The 21,619-nt window shown below is 41.9% G+C and overlaps 1 protein-coding gene across 1 annotated transcript; it reads right to left on the bottom strand.

Moving 5' to 3' along the window:
- Positions 1–1,539: 1,539 nt before the first annotated feature.
- TNFAIP6 (TNF alpha induced protein 6) lies at positions 1,540–20,217 on the bottom strand. Its single transcript, XM_084799883.1, has 6 exons — positions 20,087–20,217; positions 14,328–14,465; positions 11,674–11,835; positions 6,951–7,179; positions 5,626–5,666; positions 1,540–1,709 (listed from the first exon to the last, which is right to left on the bottom strand). Exons 1-6 carry the CDS (start codon positions 20,178–20,180, stop codon positions 1,546–1,548), a joined length of 828 nt encoding a protein of 275 aa, XP_084656009.1. The 5' UTR covers positions 20,181–20,217; the 3' UTR covers positions 1,540–1,545.
- Positions 20,218–21,619: the final 1,402 nt, after the last annotated feature.

Genomic DNA, 21,619 nt, shown 5'->3' with positions numbered 1-21,619 from the left:
TTCTGTTTCATTTATGTGTTTTTTGTTTGTCTTTAATCCCTGCAGGTGTCTGTGCACCCTGTGTGTGCCTGATACCCTCAGAGGCCAGAGGAGGACATCAGATCTTCTGGAACTGGAGTTGCAGATGATTGTGAGCTGCCGTGTGGGTGTTGGGAACTGAACCCAGGTCCTTTGGAAGACCAGCCAGTGCTCTTATCCATTGAACCACAATCCAGCTCCTAATCTCTTTAAAAAACATTTATTATTTTGAATTATGTATGTGTCTATATGTAGATATATGCACATAAAAGACACTGAATAAATCACACACACACTACACACACCACACTCAGTAAGTCATACACACACATGGACTACACATCACACACACACACACATCACACTCAATAATTCACATATACAAAACATATTCAATAAAACACACACCCACTACACTCAATAAATCTCTCTCTCACACACACATATCACACTCAATAAATCACACACATACATAAAACACATTCAATCTCTCTGTCTCTCTGTCTCTGTTTCTCTCTCACACACACACAAAACACATTCAATAAATAAACTCTTTAAAAAGTGGCAAGCTGGGCATTGTGGCGCACACCTTTAATCCCAGCACACAGGAGGCAGTGATGGATCTCTGTGAGTTTGAGGCCAGCCTGCTCTAGAGAGTGATTCCAGGACAGCCAGGGCTACACACACACACACACACACACACACACAAAACCTGTTTCAGAGAAAAAAGAAAAAGGAAAAAAAAAAAAAGGAGTGGCAGTGGTGGCACACACCCAGCACTTGGGAAGTAGAGGCAAGTAGATCTCTGTGAGATCTCTGGTCTCAGATTGAGTTCGAGGACAGCCAGGACATGGTGACACATGCCTTTAATCCCAGTATTCAGGGAGGCAGAGGCAGGTGGATCTCTGTGAATTGTAGGTGATCATAAAAAAAAAAATTCTATTTTAATCAGCCTCTGATTCATGTTTCTTCATCTAGGCTCATGTCCCACTAAAATTAAAGAACTGCAAAATATTTATGTTCAAGGGTATTTATTACAGCAATATTTATGAAAACAACCTAAAATCCAAGTGTAGATTGGGCTTAAATAAAGATTGAACAATCATACAAGGGGATATTTACAGCTACTCAAAGTCCTGTTCTGTAGAAAACTCAGTGATCTTAGGAAAAGCTTGAGCTATAAATGTTAAGGTTAAAAATATCATCTTAAAAAACTATACATAATGCATAATGCCAAAATTCAAATTCAAATACATATAGTTACATATATACATATACTACAAGTAGAAAAACAAATGAAAGACAAATATTGAAAAATCTTAACACTAGTTATTTCTATGTAGGGTTCTTTTCCTCATTTGAAGTTTTCCATATTTTTCAACTGCCCCCACAATTATGTATTGCTTTCACATTTAGAAAAATAATAAATATATGTTAATAATAAAAATACAAAAGTGAGAACAAAGGAGATCCAAGAGCTACAAACATAAATATTGTAGGTTTTGAAGATCTTTTAAAAAAAATTGTTTATAGATGGCTAAACCTTCCAGCTAAGGACTTTTTATTTCCAGTAGTAGTTGTGTTTTTGGCTTGACTGGATTTGGCTACAGGATCCACTGTGACATATTTAATCTGGAAACCTCCGGCTGTGACGGATGCATCACTCAGAAACTTCAAGGTCATGACATTTCCTGTGTGTGGGGAAGCACACAAAAGAACAAAGAGGTTACTCCCGCTTGATTTGTCTGACAATCCAATGACTTATTGACTCACAAATGAAGACATGAAGACGTGAACAAGACTGTCCTGATGTGGACTCTCAAGTTTTCGTGTCTGTAGTGGCCCTGCTCAGTGGAGCCAGCAAGGGACTTGTAAAATAGGGCACTCTCCTAGAGTGTTGAGACTCTGGATTTAATCCCTAGCACCACAAGGCAATAGGAAGCAATTCTCCTTCTGGATGGATCCACAGTTATAAGAACTTGACAGCAGTTCAAGACCATGAGGTGTGGACAGGCTGTTTATTAACTGATGGGGAGCAATTAGCTTTGCATTATTAAGATGCAAACTTAGGGTCAGGTGTGGTGGCACATGCCTCTACCAGTCTGTGAGTTTGAGGCTAGCCTGGTCTATATAGTGATTTCCAGGCCAGCTAGCACTACGTAGTAAGAAAGAGAGTCTGTCACAAAAAAGTAAAATAAAATCAATAAACTAATATAAAACAAAAGAAAAAGAAAAGAAAGCCAAGAAATAAACCTACAGGCCTACTTCTTTTTTTTTTTTTTTTCCAGGCCTACTTCTTCTAGCAGACTTAAAATGCACCTTAACATGATGACCAGAAAATGTTGAAATAACATATAGGAATATTTCAAGGGGAAAGATTTAACAGAACAATATTGCATGCATGGCTGTGTTTTTGATGTTTGTGCATTTGACAGCTTGCCATAGTGTGCATGTAAGGTCAGAAGACAGCTTTGTGGAGGTGGATCTTCCCTTCCACTTTTACCTGCTGAGCCATTTTTTTTTTAAAAAATTTATTTACTTATTATGTATATAGTGTTTTGCCTGCATGTACACCTGCAGGCCAGAAAAGGGTGTCAGATCACATTATAGATGGTTGTGAGCCACCATGTGGTTGCTGGGAATTAAACTCAGGACCTCTAGAGGAGCAGTCAGTGCTCTTAACCTCTGAGCCATGTCTCCTGCCCCCGCTGGGCCATCTTTTAAAAATTATTATTTTGCGTTTATATTTACTTACGTTATTTTATGTGCCTGAGTGTTTTGTCTGCACATATGTGTATGTGTGCACCACATGAATGCCTGGTACCCTCCAAAGTCAGAAGAGGGCATCAGAGCCCCCGGAACTGAAGTTAGAGATGTTTGTAAATCACCATGTGAGTGCTGGCAACTGGATCTGGGGCTCTGTAAGAGCAACAAGTGCTCTTAACCTCTGAGCCATCCTAGTAGCCTAGAGAGCCTTTCTTAACTTAGATCCTCAGCCATAAGTCAATTAAAAAACAAATATAAATACATATACATATATACACAAACACATATGTGTGTATATATATATATAACATATCACTACAGGCATGACTCTGAGTCAGGAGACTTGGTGATCTTCTCCAAAGCCACAGAGCTGGTGTTTAATGGCTGAGGCTACCTTGAGCTCAGGCAGCCTGACTTCAGATTACGTTTTCCAGTTGTCACTGTACATTTTTCTGACACTGGGAGATATTACTGGATTCAAAAAATTTTTTTTTTTTTTTTTTTTTTTTTTGGTATTTGTACTGTTAAAGGAACCCTGGTTAGCTGGGTGTGGACTGAGACCGGAGGATTAAGATTTTGTTTTGAGACTAGCTTCGGCTACATAGAATTTAAAGCCAGGGGGCTGGAGAGATGGCTCAGTGGTTAAGAAGAGTATTGGCTGCTCTTCCAGAGGACCCGGACTTAGTTTCCAGCACCCACATACAGCTCTCAATTGTCTGTAATTCCAATTCCAGGGGATCCAGCAATTTCACAGTCATGCATGCAGGCAAAACACCAATGCACATAAAATGAAAATAAATACATCTTCAGAAAAAGAAGAAATTTAAAAAAGAAAGAATTTCAGGTCAATCTCAGTTGGGATTCTATTTCAAAATTTATAGGTGATATGTGACAATCTAAAGAGCAGGTAAAAACAAGAGAAAATAGTATTTAACATACAAAAATCATATACATAAAACACAAATAATCTAATAAAGAGCTGTTAGAGATAACATATTCTAAAGACTGTAGTGCTGTGCTGGGTGGATTATTCTCACTGTATGTTAGCTGTTCAGGACAAACCAGGAATACGTTAGCTTTAAGACTTTTTTCCTACTAATGCTTTTTATTGTACTTGAGACAGATTCTCACTAGGTAGACCTGAAACCCGTTATGTAGCCTAGGCTAGCCTTAAATTCATGGATGATCCTCCTGCCTCTGCTTCCACACCCAGCTCTGCTGTGGGCTCTTTAAGGAAAAATTTCAGGCCCTAACTCCCTTGTAAAGATCTAAAGCCAACCCCATTCAGATTTTCTGTCAACATAGAAATATGCTCTTCAGAAAAGAGAAATAGGAGGCTTATAGTGGATTTCTCTTCTTGGCTGGATTGTAACAATAGCAAATTAATAAGCTTCTAATAGTAATAGTTCAAGCATAGAGAGCATCACAGCTTGTAAAAATGACACCTCAGAACGGAGGGTGCAGCAAGGCAGGAAGTGGGGGGCAGGGAAAGGACTTAGCGCTGCCTTGGCTGGAGCACTGCTGTTCTTTGGGGTGAAGCATTGTGATAATTTTATGACTTGGAGAGAAAACAGAAGTTCTCAGAGTGCCAAGGACTGGTGCTGGAAAGAGAAGGAAAACAGAGCTATGTGAGAAAATGAAGGTTTTAGCTTAAAAAAAAAAAAAAAAAGGAAAAAAAAAGCAGTTGAGGATAAGTTAAAGACTAGCATTGCCTATGGCGATCAATTTGTGTTACTAAGAAGGCAGGTCTGAAGGGCGTTACTTCTTAGGATGTAAGCATACAAAATAGCAGTGTGTGTGTGTGTGTGTGTGTGTGTGTGTGTGTGTGTGTGAGAGAGAGAGAGAGAGAGAGAGAGAGAGAGAGAGAGAGAGAGAGAGGCGGGGGGGGGGAGGGAGGGAGGGAGGGAGAGAGAGAGAGAGAGAGAGAGAGAGAGAGAGAGAGAGAGAGAGAGAGAGATTTAGCAAACATTGCCTATTACATCTAGCCTTTTGAGATTTGTCTTTTGAGATTTACTACATAAATTAGCATACTACAAGTTTTTTGTGGTTGCCAAAAAGGAAACTTTTAAATCACTGTATATCTCAATACTCCCCTTTTCCTGTTTTGTTTTGTTTTTCTATTTCTGTTCTGTTTTTTCCCAAGACAGGGTTTCTCTGTGTAGCCTTAGCTGTCTTGAAACTCTTCTGTAGACCAGGCTGGCCTCAAACTCAGAAAGCTCTGCCTGCTTCTGCCTCCCGAATGCTGGGGTCCAAGACATGTACCACTACTTACTGCTCTTTTTTATGCAATGGCTGCTGAAAGTATCACAAGGAACAACTTTAAGCAATTGCTTACTATGATGGGTGCTGTGTTTAGCTAGTTGGTAATTCATTCTGCCTTTTGCCAATAAATATTTTTACCGATGATGGTGATCATCATCATGATCATCATCATCATTGTCGTCATCATGATCATAATCATCATCATCATCATCATTATCATCTGTGCTGGGACCTAAACCTAGGACCACTGTATGTGCTAAACAAGCACTGTGCCATTGAGCTTAGTGCCAGCCCTTTCTCACTTATTACCACTTGAACCCCTGTGCCAACAGCAGTTCCTAGAGACTTGCAGATTCAAGCTGATGCCCGCCATGATGCCCGCCAGTGAGAGCTGTCCACACACACACACCGTTTTGATCACAGAGTTGGCCAAAGTCTTAATAAAAACCAGCGTTATCGCAAGCTAACAGTTTGAACTGTCTCTAGTTTTTGTTCTCTTGATTTTAAAGCAAGAATGCTAATAACTCTGAGGGCGCCATGAAAAAGCAAATGACATTTTTGCAGTGACTTGTGGATTACCTGTGCTAATGATGTCTTCTGGAAGTTCATCACCACAGTACCTGAAAGGGAATTTTTAGGAAAGAGAGGTCACACTCACAAAGAAGAAATATCCAATTGTTGATGTGGCTTGCATTTATAACAAAATGTTTTATTCCCCACAAATAATGGCTCATTTTTCTCTAACTACTTCTATATCCCTGTCTAGCCTGGAACTCACTATGTAGACCAGAGAACTGCTTGCTTCTGCCTGCAATGTATAATCTTTGTTTGTTTGTTTGTTTGTTTTTGATATATTTATTATTTATATAGTATACTACCTGCATGTGTGCCAGCTCGCCAGAAGAGGGCATCAGATCTCATTATAGATGGTTGTGAGCCACCATGTGGTTGCTGGGAATTGAACTCAGGACCTTTGGAAGAATAGCCAGTGCTCTTAACCTCTGAGCCATTTCTCCAGCCCCATAATCTTTGTTTATGTTGTTGTTATTGTTATTTGATTTTTGTTTTTTGAGGCTGGTTTCTATGTATAGCCCTAGCTGTCCTGGAACTTACTCTGTAGATCAGAGTGGCCTCAAACTCAGAGATCTGCCTGTCTCCCGAATGCTAGGATTAAAGGTGTGCACCACCACTGCCCTGCTATTTTAATTTCTTTTTATTTATTTATTTATTTACTTATTTATCTATTTTTAAACATGGAGTTGGGGGCAGAAGAATCAGCTTCAAAGTCATTCTCAGTTACACAGCTTGGGCTAAAGAATGCTCACTAGAGGGAGGGAGAGACTGGCTTGAACATTAACAGAAATGTCCTTACCCGTGTCTTTAGTCACGAGAGGGTTTGAATAAGTAGACAATGAGGCTTTATAACTCAGCAATCAAAGGTACCTATCACTGCTCTTATAATTACCATAGATACAGCTGGCTGAGGAACATCCTTTGCTGGCAAGTCATATGAAAGCCAGGTGTGATGCATATACACCCAGAATGCCTACACACCCAGCACTTTGGAGACAGCATTTTGGAGGCAGAAGGATCAGTAGTAGTTCAAGGCCAGCATGCACTTCCAGCTCTCCTGACAAAGAAGGAAGAAGAGAAAAAAGGAGAGGAGGAAGGGGAGGAGGAAGAGAGAAGAAGAAGAAGAACAAGAAGAAGAAGAAGAAGAAGAAGAAGAAGAAGAAGAAGAAGAAGAAGAAGAAGAAGGAAAACGTGTCGTTTTCTGCTGGAGACAGTGGAAATACTGGGAGTGACCAGCATCATAGGAACAGCGGAGAGAAAACTGAAGGAGCATCAATCAGATGTAGACCGGGGAGTTCTCCAGGCATCACGTGTGGGGCGCCACTACCTACCTTCCTACAAAGCCATGGATGTCATCATAACTGTCATAGATTTCCACATAGTCAGCCAAACAGCCTGGGTCATGTTCAAGGTCAAAGTCCAAAAAGCTCAGGTGAATTCGCTGGCCGTACTTGAGCCGGATGTGCCAGTAGCAGACCTGGTTGTCGTCGTATTCGTTTGGGAAGCCTGGAGATTTAAAAATTCGCTTCGGATCCGTAAAGACACCACCACACTCCTTTGCTGAAATAGGAAAAGAAAGTACACTTAGACATTACATATTATTTTTATATGAAATACAAAAGAAAGGACAATATATGATCCATAGGATATTGTATATACTTATAGCTGATAATAATTTCTAAGTTTTCTTTAAGCTTAAACATTTTATTTTGTGAGCTGGGCACGGTGGTTTATGCCTGTAATCCCAGCACGCAGGGAGGCAGAGGCAGGCAGATTGCTGTGAGTTCGAGGCCAGCCTGGACTACAGAGTGAGTCTAGGACAGCCAAGGCTACACAGAGAAACCCTGTCTTGAAAAACCAAAAAAAAAAAAAAAAAAAAAAATTTGCTTGTGCTCCTCCCCATCCCCTCTGCCTCCGCCCCGTGTATGTGTGTGTCTGTGTTTGTGTGTGTGTGTGTCTGTCTGTCTTTCTCTGTCTCTGTCTCTCTGTGTCTCTGTCTCTCTGTGTCTCTGTCTCTCTCTGTGTGTACTAACTTTGGGAGTCAATTCTTTCTTTCCACCATGTGCCTCACAGGAATGGCACTCAGGTCCTTAGGCTTAGTGACGAAGCCCATGCTATAGGCCCAGTTCCTAAGTTTTCTAAAATGAGCACGGACTACTTGTGAATTTTTAAATGTGAAAATAGCAAGAATAACAACATTTTGTTTGTTTATATTTCCCCTTGCTTTGAATTTTTTAAATCATAAAATGTATAAACCTTTTATATATACTTTGGTGTATTTTTCCAGATATGCATTCATGTTACCAACAGTCTTATCAAGGTGATGGGGATTTTACCGAGAGGTTGCCACATTGTGCCTTCAGGGATTTGCTTAGACTACTAGTTCCTCTAGATTCTGTTTGCGAGATCATTACAAAAGTCACTTTAATTAAAATAAATTGTAACCTATGCCCTCTTTTTCTCCCTCTCCCCAAGCTGTCCTGGAACTCGCCGTGGCTAGATGAGGACAGCCTTGAACTTGTGGCCTTCCTCCTTCCATCTGCCTCCCGAGTCAGCATTACTGGTGTGCTACGTCACATCTGGTTTCAATTGCTCTTTTGCGTGCTGGGGCTTCAAGCCAAGTCTGACTTGTGGGAAACACAGGCCTTATTGCTAAGAAACCCGAGCCCAAAACCTGTGCTCTCTGCTACATTAGAATGTAGAATGCTACATTAGAATACATTCTAGAATACTAGAATGCAGCAGGTTTTCCCCCACCCCCAGTCATTCATTTTATAGGTTGTAGCAGGTCATGTATTAAGAAAAACAAATGAAAACCAAAAACTAAACCCAAAGAAAGTCAGGATTCATGATTTGTAGGATGACCTAGAGGAAAACTTAATTTTAAATTCCCTGGGAGTTAAGTGTCTAGAGCTTGCTTGAATGTGGAAGCTAAAAAACTAACCTATTACCTGGTTTGGTGGTGGCACACGCCTTTACTCCCAGCACTTGGGAGGCAGAGGCAGGTCAATCTCTGTGAGTGTGAGGCCAGCCTGGTTTACACAAATAGTTCCCGGACAGCCAAAAAAGACACAATGAGACGAAATCTTGAAAAAAAGAAAGAAAGAAAGAAAGAAAGAAAGAAAGAAAGAAAAAAACCCAAACTATCATGTGACTCTGTGTGTGTGTGTGTGTGTGTGTGTGTGTGTGTGGTATATGACCAGAAGACAACTTTGTGTGTTGTTCCCAGGAGCTTTTTTTTTTTTTTTTTGAGACAGGGGGCTCTCTTTGCCCTAGAACTCAACAAGTAGGCTAGGCTGAATGGCCATTAGGCCCTAGGGTTCCTCCTGTCTCTGCCTCCCTAACACTAGGATTACAAGTGTGTGCAACCATGTCAGGCTGTTATTTATTTATTTGTTTGTTTCTTAGCATCATTTCTGGGACTCCAATCTCAGCACTTAAGAGGCAGATTTCTGTGAGATTGAGGCCAGCTGGTTCTACATAGTAAATTCTAGGTAAGTCATGGCTACGTAGAAAGCATTTGTCTCAAAAAACAACAACATCATCATCAACAACAATAGAAAATCAGTTCTGTTGATGTGCCAGGGTGGGTTGGTACCCCACAGTGGAGGCCTCCCCTTTTCAGTGAAGGAGAGAGGGGAATGACGGAAGGGGGTGTGAGGGAGGGACTGGGAGGAGAGGAGGGAAGCAGCTTCAAACAGACTGTAAAGTGATTAAATAAATAAACTAATGGCAAAAAAAAAAAAAGAGTGACAGAGGGAGGGAGGGAGGGAGGGAGGGAGAGAGAGAGAGAGAGAGAGAGAATTCAAGGCAATTCTTTGCTGTGCAGTGAAACTCTGTCTTAAAAACCAAAACATTCATACGTGAAGTCACTCCATATCATTTCTGAACTTGAATGAGCAACTGTTTTGCACACTTTCATGAGCATTCCTGGTGTCCTCAGAAGTAAGAAATGGACTTCGGGGCCGCTGGAGAGATGGCTAGTGGTTAAGAGGTCCTGAGTTCGATTCCCATCAACTACATGGAGGCTCACAGCCATCTATAGTGCGAACTGATGCCCTCTTCTGGCCTGTAGGTGCATATGCAGGCAGAGCACAGTATACATAATAATCAATAAATAAATCTTAAAAAAAAAATCACATAGATGCTGGGAATCAAAAATGGTCCCTGGCAAGAGCAGCAAGTGCTCTTAAGCTCTGAGCCAGCCCTCCAGCCCCATACTTCTGCAAAATTATTGACCCTATTCTAGCTTATTGCCATCAGCTCGAACTGGGTGTTTCTAACTTGGAGTTTCTTTGTGTAATAGCCTTAGCTTCCCTGGAACTCTCTTTGTAGACCAGGGTGGCCTCAAACTCACAGAGATCCACCTGCCTCTTCCCCGCCAAGTGCACCACTATGCGCAGCTAACTTGGTGGTCTTATAAAGACTACTTAACTTTTCTGATACTAGTCTTTTTGTCCCAGTGTATTTTGACAAGCTGTTTTCCTAGCAGCAACTTAGGAAGCTCTCTGTCCTTCAAGCTCACCACATCATCCATCATCAACATGCTAAGTCTAAAGTAAGCTGAGGGTCCTGAGAATTGGGAAAGAGCAAATCTCCCAGGATTCTGGGCACATACTCCTAGAATGAGCACTTAGGTGCCACGAGAAAAGGCATCACTTTATAAAGATTTATGTATATGGCATTCTTACCAGAGGACAATGAGTCCTGGGAGACCCCTCCCTTTTAAAAAATTTATTATTTATACGGTATTCTGCCTCCGTGTGTGCCTGCATGCCAGTAGAGGGGACCAGATCTCATTATAGGTGGTTGTGATCCACCATGTGGTTGGTGGGAATTGAACTCAGGACCTTTGGAAGAACAGACAGTGTTCTTAACCTCTGAGCCATCTCTCCACCCCCGGGAGACCCCTTTTATTCACACTGCTTCACTTACCCTTTACTTTGGCTTTGTTGTTTGTTTTGGAGGCAGGGTCTCAATATTTAGCTTTGGATGGCCTGGGGCTCACTACATAGACCAGGCTAGCCTCAAATTCAGAGATCTGCCTGCTTCTGCTTTCCAACAGCTGGTATTAAAGACATATGCTAGTGTACCTGGCTTCACTCTAGACTCCTGCAATGATTAACAATAACAGTAGCATAGTACAGGCTAGGACTAAAAGCTTGAGGTGTGTACAGATTAATTTGGGCCAGGTATGGTGGCCCACACATTTAATCCCAGGACTCTGTGAGTTTAAGGTTAGCCTTGGCTACATAGTGAGTTTCAGGCCAGCTGAGGATGAACAATGAGACCCCATCTGAAAAAACAAAAGACAAAACACAACAGACAAACAATCAACAGCAACAAAACAAGAAACAGCAATAGCAGTGACAAAACTAAAACCCACACAAACAAACCTAGGAGCCAAAGTGATTGGTTGGTTATACTCCTAAGATAAACACCTTGTGCTTTGTTTTGAATGAGTGTAGTTAGTGTCCAGCGCTCAGCAAAATTCTGTCTACTTGGAATCCGCTTAATTTTGTGTTTTATGTTGCTTATGGACATGGAAGGCTCTTCTGTGATGGTTAGCACAATTAAGCAATGCTCTGAGAGGAGCCTAGACTGCTGCTGTCACTCTCCTACCATGATATGGAATTTCATATAGGGTAGATCCAACACTTCATCACACCGGTGTGTTACAAATGCCGGAAAGGCTCTGTAACACAATAAATAACACTTTGTCATGCCTTCTGGAGTCCGTGTCATGCCTTAAAGAACAGGAACAAAGGATAACTCCCCTTCTTACTCAGAATATGAAGGAGGAAATATTATTCAGTTCCTCGAACAGCGTGAGAGCACCTATGTGTGGTGGGTATCATTCGATCATCACCATCACCATCACCATCACCATCACCATCACCATCATCATCATCATCATCATCATCACTACACTTGCTCATCCTTAGAAGGAAAAGCCATTGCTCTTTAGTAATCTCTTGGTAGGTAACTGCTTTGCTGCTGTTGCTTGTGTAGCTACTTTTGGCAAACACAGAATTATCATCTTAAAGAACAAACCGTGTGGGTTGTAGCAGTAGGCATCCCATCGCTCGCTCCTGTTGAGCCGGACCCCATAATCGATAATGCCCGTTTTCCCAAAGCCACAGTTGGGCCCAGGTTTCACAATGGGGTATCCAACTCTGCCCTTGGCCATCCAGCCAGCCGCACAGACGTGAAATCCTGCAAGAGGAAGGGAAGTTTAGGGAGTCACCTGGTAAGAAGAGACAGCCGCTTTTATCGTTAAGTTTCTCCAGTGGCCACACCCACTTTGTGTAAAATGGGAAAAACATCTGCAAGTTGTGGTACTCCAGAAGCTGAGGCAGAAGGATTTTTAAGTTCGAGTCCAGACTGGGCTACACAGTGAGACCTAGTGCCAAGCTTTGGTCTTAGGTTAAGTCACTAGCACCACAAAAGAAACCAAACATCAAACCAAACCAATGTTTGAATGCAAAGGAAACATATCTTTTCTTTCCTGTTTTTTGTTTTGTTATGCTTTGTTTTGTTCTTGAGACAGGGCTTCTCTGGCTGTCCTGGAACTCAATTTGTAGACCAGGCTGTCCTAGAATTTAGAGATCCACCTGCCTCTGTCTCCTGAGTGCTGGGATTAAAGGTGTGTACCACCATGCCTGGCTTATCTTTTTTTTTTTTTTCCTTAACACATGATCTCATATAACCCAGGCTGGCCTCAAACTCTCCGTTTAGCTAAGGCTGGTTTTTTTTTTTTTTAATACTTCAGAGTAACTGTTTTATTTTTTTATTTTTTTATTTTTTATTTTTTTTGGTTTTTGGAGACAGGGTTTCTCTGAGTTGGCTAAGGCTGACTTTAAACTCCTAACACTCTTGCCTTTTCCAGGATTGCAGGTCTGCAGCACCACCATGCCTGACTATAAAATTTGAATTTTGACATTTACTAGCTAGTGGTTAGTTGAAATCTATTTGAAAAAACAAAAAACAAATGCAGATAGACTAGAATTAAGTGCTACAGTGAGTATGAGAACCATTCAATTTCAGATCCTTGGGCAGTTGTCTGAGCACACTGCGTGAGGTAAAAACCCTCAGCCATCCATCTGTGCATCCAATCAACTGGGACTCAAAATCACTTCCTTACAGAACTGCATCTGAGATGGGCTGTGGCTCAGTGGCAAAGCCTTTGCCTCATATGCATGATGCTCTAAACTCAATCCCTGCCAGAAAAAAAAAAGTGCATCTAAATATGTACAGGTATATATCTTTAATCTCAGCACTTGGGAGGTAGAGTGATAACTGTGAGTTAAAGGCTAGCCTGGTCTACAATCAAGTTTCAGGCTGGGGCTATAGAGTGAGACTACATTTGTAGCCCCAAGATTTGGGAGACTAAGAAAGGAGAAGTACCTTAACACCAGCCTCAGTTATCAAGTGAATGTGAGGCCAATGTGGGCTACATGGGATTCTGTCTAAAAACAAACAAGCAAACAAATAAAATACACAAAAACAAAAGACAACCACCTGTGACAACCAGCTGTGAGCACACGCAAATAATAGCAGCAGTTAATTGCTGGAGTTTTCGGGAGGTCTCTTGGCATCATCATCATCTTCCTAGTTTCTTTTTCCTGCCATTTAAGGCCCTCCTCACGGCACGGCATTTAATCCTATGGCCCAGCAGTGCAATTGCACGGTGGTATGTGCCTGTAGTCCTGGCACGAAGTTAAGCAGAGGCACCAGGAAAGTCACAAGTTTAAAGCCAGTCTGGACTATATAGTGGGACTCTTGAAAACAAACAAACAAACAAAAATCTGAGAGGAAATGCTCCTTAAATCATAACAAGCTGTATATGGTGGCTATCTCACTTCCTTGAAGCTTGCTCTCTTAATGAAGCTCTTCTCCAGGCTTTTTCTTTGTTTGTTTGTTTTCTGAGGCAGGGTTTCTTTGTACAGCCTTGGCTGTCCTGGACTCTTTGTAGACCAGGCTGACCTCAAACTCACAGAGATCCTCCTGCTTCTGCTTCCCTGAGTGCTGGAATTGCAGGCGTGCATCACTGACCTGGCCTCTTCTCAAGGTAAAGGGAAGCCCCTGTCCCGCCTCTTCTCAAGGTAAAGGGAAGCCCCTGTGCCCCACCAAGGCCTCATCTTTCTCCACGTTGTTCTCCCACTTTTCTTCCTTTCTTTTTAAAAGATGTACTTTTATTATTTACACAGTGTTCTGCTTGCATGTACTCCTGTACACCAGAAGAGGGCACTGGATCTCGTTATAGATAGTTGTGAGCTACCATGTGGTTTCTGGGAATTGAACTCAGGACCTTTGGAAGAGCAGCCAGTGCTCTTAATCTCCCACTTTTCAAGTCCCACTCACATCTCCCTGCAGCCCCTGGTGCTGGAGAGAGGCTCTCTTTCTTAACAAAGCTCATTCTGATGGGTAATTTCATGTCAGCGCCTTACTCAAACTCACTGTATCTCTGCCGTGACTTTTATTTTCTTAGTTCTCACTGGATGGTGCCTAACCCTCATGAGATGCTGTTACCAGAAACTTCTGGCTCTAGGCAGAAGGAGTGAGGGAAGCCCCAGAAAGCAAAGGTTTCCTTACAACATAGAGAGTGATCCCAAAAGGCTTGAGAGAAAAATCTTAATAAGGAAATGGTGGACTCCCCCGCAATTCCTAAAGATGAGTAAGAATGAAAACTATTATCAAATCAGTACCAATTTTTCTGGCTGCTTCTAGCTGCTTGTAGGTTGCGAGACGGCCACCTTCGTATTCACACACGGCCTTGGCTTCTGCATACGTGAGCTTGTACCTGCCAGCACGAGCTTCTCTGTGGTACACGCCCGCTGCTTGTTCTGTGAATTTACAAAATGTCATCAGTGCACTATTATCCATTCTTGTGGAACAAAGGACATTTCGCCTCATCAGGGAGATTACATCAGACACACGTTCTTGCCAAAGAAATTTCTAGGTCAGCTGCTAGGGTAGTTAAGTTTTTATTGTTAGAAAGCTTTTGGGGGGAAAGAAGACTGAGGGGGAAATTTTAGGGGGAATTACAACATATGAAGACTGGACGGTAGATCATCCCCGATAGCGTGAAAGAAAGTTTTTAATACAACATTATATTTCTAGACTAACCACAGGTAATTGAGTTTTGGTACTCTTTTGGCTTTAAAAAGAGCCATAACGGCTTAGATAGGTACGCAGTAGATGAAAGAACCAGAGAAGACAAACTAAAACAGTGAAGATGACTTCATTGTGGAAGTTCACAAGGAAAGGAGGGCTTGCCCATTTGAGGCAATGATCAAGATGACATAATTAAAAACAGTGGAGACATCTGACAGATCCCCAGCAAGCGAGAACACCAAAGAAAAGAGATTAGAACACAGCAGCGGAAAAAAAAACCAAAAAAACCCAAAAAAAACCCTGGCACACCTCTGACTTCTTTTTCTGATTTGTTTGTTCACATGTTGTTCCCAACACACTTTAGGCGATGGCAAGCCACACACACCCTGTCTTGCAGCGGGTCACCGGTTCAGTGAATTGTTTGGGGGACTGCAATGACGTTTCCATAGAGACAAAGTGGAGAGATTCCCCCCTGACAATAGTCACAAGTTTATCTCCAACAGTGCTAAGGGTACCACCCAGTAGTCCGGATTACAGATCAGTTTGTATACTGATCTGTCCAGTCAGCCACCGTGGAGATGTTTCCAGAGAATTCCAGAGAATGCCTCAGCACACAGCAGCACACAAATCCAGAAGCCTGTCCCGATTCAACCCATTTTTTTTCACCCCCAAACTAAAGCTGACTCTGCCACGGTTTGATGGGAAACAAGGCTGGTTTTAGTTCATGCTTTTTCTAGACTCATAAATTATATGGTAAAGGCCCATCGCTCAGAGAAGTCAATAGTCAGTTTGATGTTTTTGCTTTTTTATTTTGATGGGAGTTCTCACATGCCAGGCTGGCCTCTAATTAGCTATGCAGCTGAGGAAAACTATGAATTCTGATCTGCCCGCCTTCACCTCTTGAATGCTGGGAGGGCAGCCATGTAACACTTGGTTTTCTTTGGTGCGGATAATCAAACCAGGATTTTTTATTTGTATTTTTAATTTTTTTTGGCATGCTAGGCAATCACTCTACCAACTGAGCTTACACCCCGTGCTTATGGACCAGAAAACACTAACAACATGAGATCATGACCATTGCCCAAATGTCCTTCATGGGGCAAAGCTTCACTCGTTAATTTCCAGTTTCATTTCTTTAAGCATGTAGCTTGATGAACTTGCCAAGGTGTTGTGGGTCAAGCTCTGTCCCCTTAAAGAACTTAGACATGCGTGAGTGAGCAACTAAAATATAGATTTATACTTTTAAAAAATTAATTTTAAAGTTTATGTGCATGGGTATTTTTTTTTTCTGCACGTATATCTGTGTCCCACAGCTTTGCCTAGTGCCTGAGGAGTCCAGAGGAGGGCATTGAATCGGCTGGGACTGGGGTTTTAGATGGTGGGGAGCTGCCATGTGGGTGCTGGGAATGGAATCCATATGCCCTGAAACAGCAGCCAGTGCTCTTAGCCACAAGCCATCTCTCCTCCCCTGGATTGTTTGTTTGCCTGTTTGTTTGTTTTCTTTTTTTACATAGGGTCTTGGTATGTAGCCCAGGCTGGCCTAGAACTTGCCGATTCTCCTGTCTCAGCTATTTAAGTGTGAAAATTAAAACGTGTGCCACTGGGGCTGGAGAGATGGCTCCATTGTTAAGAGCACTGGCTGCTCTTCCAGAGGACCCAGCACCCACATGGCATCTCACAACTGCCTGTAACTCCAGTTCCAGAGGATCTGACACCCTTACGCAGACATACATACAGGTAAATTAGCAATGCACATGAAAATTAAAAAAGGAACGTGTGCCACCACACTGAACTAAGTATCTTTATTTTAGATATTATAGCTTTTGGTAGAGAAAAAGGATGCATGCTTAATCTGTTTATTATAAATATTGTTGTTAATTTAAAAATTCTTAATTCTATCTGTGTTCCAAGAATGTGGAGTTAAAAAGAAATTATGGGGAAAAATTGTACCAAGTATTTTAATGGATGCCAACTCCTCCTCAAGCTGACTCTCCTGACATTTTACTCCACACCTGCAGTGCGTTTTTGGGGCAAAGATAGCAAAGAGTTTTAGAAAATAATTTCTAACTGTCACACCAGTAACTAAAAACAAAGAAACCAGCAAAAACTAGGGAAAATTGGTGACATGTGACTGGATAATAAGATAATAACTGAAATAACAAACTCCATGCACCCTACTTTCAACTGGTTAAGTATTTCTGTTTCATTTTGCCTTATGAGCAAACGCGCTGAGGATTCTTGAGTACATATTTGTCTATTTAATTAATGACGTTAATGAAATAATTTCACTATGCAGCCTATGCTTCCTGTGGCGTCTCTATTGTCCTTCTTCAGCCTCTTAAGTCTCAGTGATTATGGAACTTCTTGCTGAAGGACAATTCTATATGAAGTTGTTTTATTTGTTTCTTTGTTTTTTGAGACAATCCCACTTTCTTTTTTTTTTTTTTAAAGATTTATTTATTTATTATTATGTATACAGTGCTCTGCCTGCATGTACATCTGCACGGCAGAAGAGGGCATCAGATCACATTATAGATGGTTGTGAGCCACCATGTGGTTGCTGGGAATTGAACTCAGGACCATTTGGAAGAGGAGCCAGTACTCTTAACCTCTGAGCCATCTCTCCAGCCCCGACAATGCCACTTTCTAGCTCTGGCTGGCCTGGAACTCACGATGTAGGCCATGTTGACCTCGAACTCACAGAGATCCACATGCTACTTGAATACTGGGATTAAAGGCATTGCCTCCCCTCTCCCCCTGCCCCCCCCATCCTGCTCAGGAACAACTATAAACAAAACATTTTATGTATGTATTTTTTTTTGATACAAGTACAAAATCAGGACCATTATCAGTTTAAAGTATTATTTGTTAATTAAAAGTATTTTTGGATTTAGGATTTTAAGCTATTAATATGAAACAATACAACAGAATGCTTAAGTTTTAAAAGATACATGTGTCTAAATGAACAGTATTTTATTAATTTTCCTATTCTGATCTTTGTTTTGATTTGTTTTGTTTTTTCGAGACAGGGTTCCTCTGTTTAGCCTTGGATGTCCCAGACTCACTTTGTAGACCAGGCTGGCCTTGAACTCACAGAGATCCTCCTGCCTCTGTCTCCTGAGTAATTTTCCTATTCTGCCCCTCAGTTTATAAAATTGTGGGGGTTGAAAGATGGCTCAGAGGTTAAGAGCACTGGCTGCTCTTCTAAAGGTCCTGAATTCAATTCTCAGCAGCCATATGGTGGCTCACAACCATCTATGATGTGATCTAACGCACTCTTCTTGTGTGCAGGTGTTACACGCAGGCAGAACACCATATACATAATAAATAAGTCTGTAAAAAAAAAACCTATAAAATTGAAAAAAAGTGGTTTTTCCTCCCCCTCCTTTTGGCAAACAGTAAGTGTGGGCTGTAGGCTTTTGTGCCTGCTGCTTCTTCTGGGAGGAGTTAGGTAACCTTGTAGGCATCACTACTTAAGTTTTAGTTTTCTTACCCAGCAAATGGGACAAATGATAGCTATTGCACCCTATTAGGAGCTCATAGTATGCAACTTTTCCGCCTTTGCAGGTTCAGTATGAAGACTAAAAATAATTGTCCTCTCGGTTTTAAATGATCAAGGTCCATGTTGCCTGACATCTCCTGTCTGTCAGCTCCTTTCTTGTTAAGTTGCTCCTAAAGAGATTAGAAGTCACGGAGTTCAAAGTCCTAGTCTTCACAGCTGCTCCCGGGTACCTCCCTTCCAATCTAACCCTCTCTTCTTCCTAAACAGTCACTAATATTATATTGATCCAACCAACTGTAACCAGTCTGTGCTGGGCTGACTGCTCAGTACTTTGTCAGCATCTGACTGGGTCTCAAGCCCCTGCAGTGTGCCTTTAAGAAATGCTTGGCTTGCTTCTCTCCACCTTTGGGGCAGGACTGCTTTTTCTCCAGGTTTGCGTTTTTGTAGCATAGACATTCATTACAAAAACAATTATTTCAAAGTACTCAATTCCAGGAGAATTTTTTAAAAAGATATATTTATTTATTACAGATACAGTGTTCTGTCTGCACACCAGAAGGGAGGACCAGATCTAGATGCCATTATAGATGGTTGTGAGCCACCGTGTGGTTGCTGGGAATTGAACTCAGGACCTCTGGAAGAGGAGCCAGGGTTCTTAACCATTGAGCCATCTCTCCAGCTGCCTCCCCACCCCCAGGAAAATTTTATGACATTTCAAAATATCCTCATATGACTTCAATTCTTACTAGGTTTATGGCATCTCCCCAGGTCTGACAAAATGTATTTCCTCAGTGGATTGTATGCACGCATCTCCCAAGTTGCAGAGCCTGTCTTGAACAAGCGGTCACACTACAACTACTTTGTGGCTCACACTGGAGTAGGAGGCGCGTCAAGGCTGTGCAGTTCAAATCGCGATTTTTTAATGAAATCCGCCTGGTTGCAATTACTACCAAAGCGAACCCTGCTGAAATGGAAAAATGGTCCACACAACCATGTGTTGCCTAGCAGGCATAAGACCAAGATCTAGGTTAATTTGGCTTTCTTTTTACTTCTTTATTCTGTGCAAGAATGACTGCCTGCCTTCCAGAAAACAATCACAATTTTTTTTTTCTCTATTAAATACAATAATGAACAAAATGCAGCACCAACTTGAATGTAAGGCCTCTAGTATTGTTATTGGTCTATTGCTCACCTTCCGTGTTTAGCCTAAGGCAACCGTTACATTTAAGGGAACAACAAAAAGAGCTTCCCCCATTTAACCAGAGGGCTAGGGAAGCACTTACAAGACAAAGAGAAGCATTCGAAAGGACAAAGCATTTCCATTTTCTTTCCTGCATCACAATCCATTTTTTTTTTTTTTTTGTTAAAATAGTTGAAAGATGCTGAGAAAAGTTAAGATGTATCCTACAGCTCAGAGTACACGGAGTTCAGAATTACTGTGGAGTTAGGCATCTTACCTGCAAAGGCAGCTGAAATAGTATACCCCTGTTTTAGTTTGGTAAAGAAATACTCACCAAAACAAAACAAAACAAAACAACAACAACAACAAAAAGAAAAACTCAGCAGTGAGCTACCGTATCTGCTTTGAAAATCTTAAAATGCATTTTTACAAGGACACATCTTAACTTCTGTTTTTTGTTAAACAATGCATCGAGTAAATGAATAGCCTTAAAATTTAAAAGCAAAATTTCTTTGTTTGATGGCACGGCAGGGCAGTGTCTCCCTTTTCAAAGCATTTTCTGTGGAAACCCTAGCTTTGAGCATGCTAGAAAATTTCACTCCTTCAGTCCCCTGTGATGTCAAAGGATCGATACTCCCAACAAGAAGCTCGTGAGGGAAGTTTCTTACCAAGCCATATGGAGTTATGAAAGACTCCGTTCTTGAATCCCCATCCGTGAGCCTGTTCCCACAGCAAGACCCATAAGCAAACGAGGACGACCATGCCTCCAGTTGCAGAGCCGTTTACAGTGTCGGGGGGCGGGGGGACTGGCCACGAAAAACTCTCGGAGCAGCGGCTGGAATGCGGCTGAAACATCTGGTTTCCACATCTTTTAAATAGTTTTTTTCGGCTGTGAGGTCATCATGTTCTCTCCAATGGCACTTTCCGTTGCGGAGTTACACAATTAGTTCTGTGTCTGAAGCAAGCCCTCTGACTCATTTGCATTGGCAGCCAGAACGGAGGACGCAGGATGAGCACCCACGTTTTAAATTCTCTTTCTCACAAGCAAAGATCGTTTATTCTGTCGGTCACCAACACTTTTCTGTTAGGAAGTTTGTGTCATTTTGGGAGCAGATTCAGAACCGAGTAAAGACAAGCCAAACTCCAGCAGGATTTCTCAAGAGAAATCCTGAAGGTCCTCTCCGCATTGCTAATTTTGGGGGGTCTGTGGTTTAACACTAATCTTGATTGTTGTGACAGTATCGCTTTTAGTCTTTGCTAAACATTACCAAATAAGTCAAAAGTAAAGCAACAGTGAAGTAGTTTGGTAAATCCAGCCTGGCAGAACATTCTCATATTAATCCCCCCCCCCCTCAGTTTCAAAGTCTTAGGACATTCAGGAAGCCTTGGAGGACTTAGGGTCTGAACCCCCTCCCTTAGCATCTGCAGCCTGTGAGACAATAGGCTGGAGCTATTACTACAGTCAGAAGACTAGGACCTGAAGCATATTTCTGGTCCTGGGAGGAGACGTGGCATCCTGAACGGCCTGGGAAGTCACTACCCAAGCCTGACTCTGGGAGCCCGAAACCTTATAAGATTATTATATAGTAAGAGACTTTCTGATAAGGACCAGCCAGGTGTGATGGTGCAGGACTGTAATCGAAGCATTGCCTGGGCTAGAAAACTTTTCCTTCCAGAGATGCTTATGTGTCTACCCATTCAACCCCTGGGCAATTTAGTGAGACCTTGTCTCAAGAAAAGGAGAGAACCCTGTCTCAAAAAACCAAATCCCCGCCCCCCCCCAAAAAAAAAAGGAAAGAAAAGGAGAGAGAGAGAGAGAGAGAGAGAGAGAGAGAGAGAGAGAGAGAGAGAGAGAGAATATATGAGTCAGCCCAATGGTAGATTGTGCCCATAGCATGTGTAAGGCCCTAGGTCCAATCAGCAGTACCACACAGACACAAAGATATATCATCCTCCTTCCTGCCAGAATCTACACAAACAGACTTGTCAATCATTTGAACAAGACAAAACCTCTGGGGGTTGGGGGGGGCAAGGAAGAAAATCTTGTCTAGAGAGTTTAGAAACCACCACAAAGCCTGTAAAAACAAAACCAAAATAAAACCATGTGGGTTGCAGTAGTAATCTCACCCTCTGGCTATTGTCTACTTTTTTTGGGGGGGGGGGAGTTGTTGTTGTTGCTGCTGTTGTTGTTTTTGCCTCTG

This window comes from Acomys minous (genome assembly GCF_964271855.1).
Source record: "Acomys minous genome assembly, chromosome: 10".
Taxonomy (NCBI): Eukaryota; Metazoa; Chordata; class Mammalia; order Rodentia; family Muridae; genus Acomys; species Acomys minous.
Note: the sequence above shows the minus strand (reverse complement) of the source record. Positions and strands in the feature narration are given on the sequence as shown.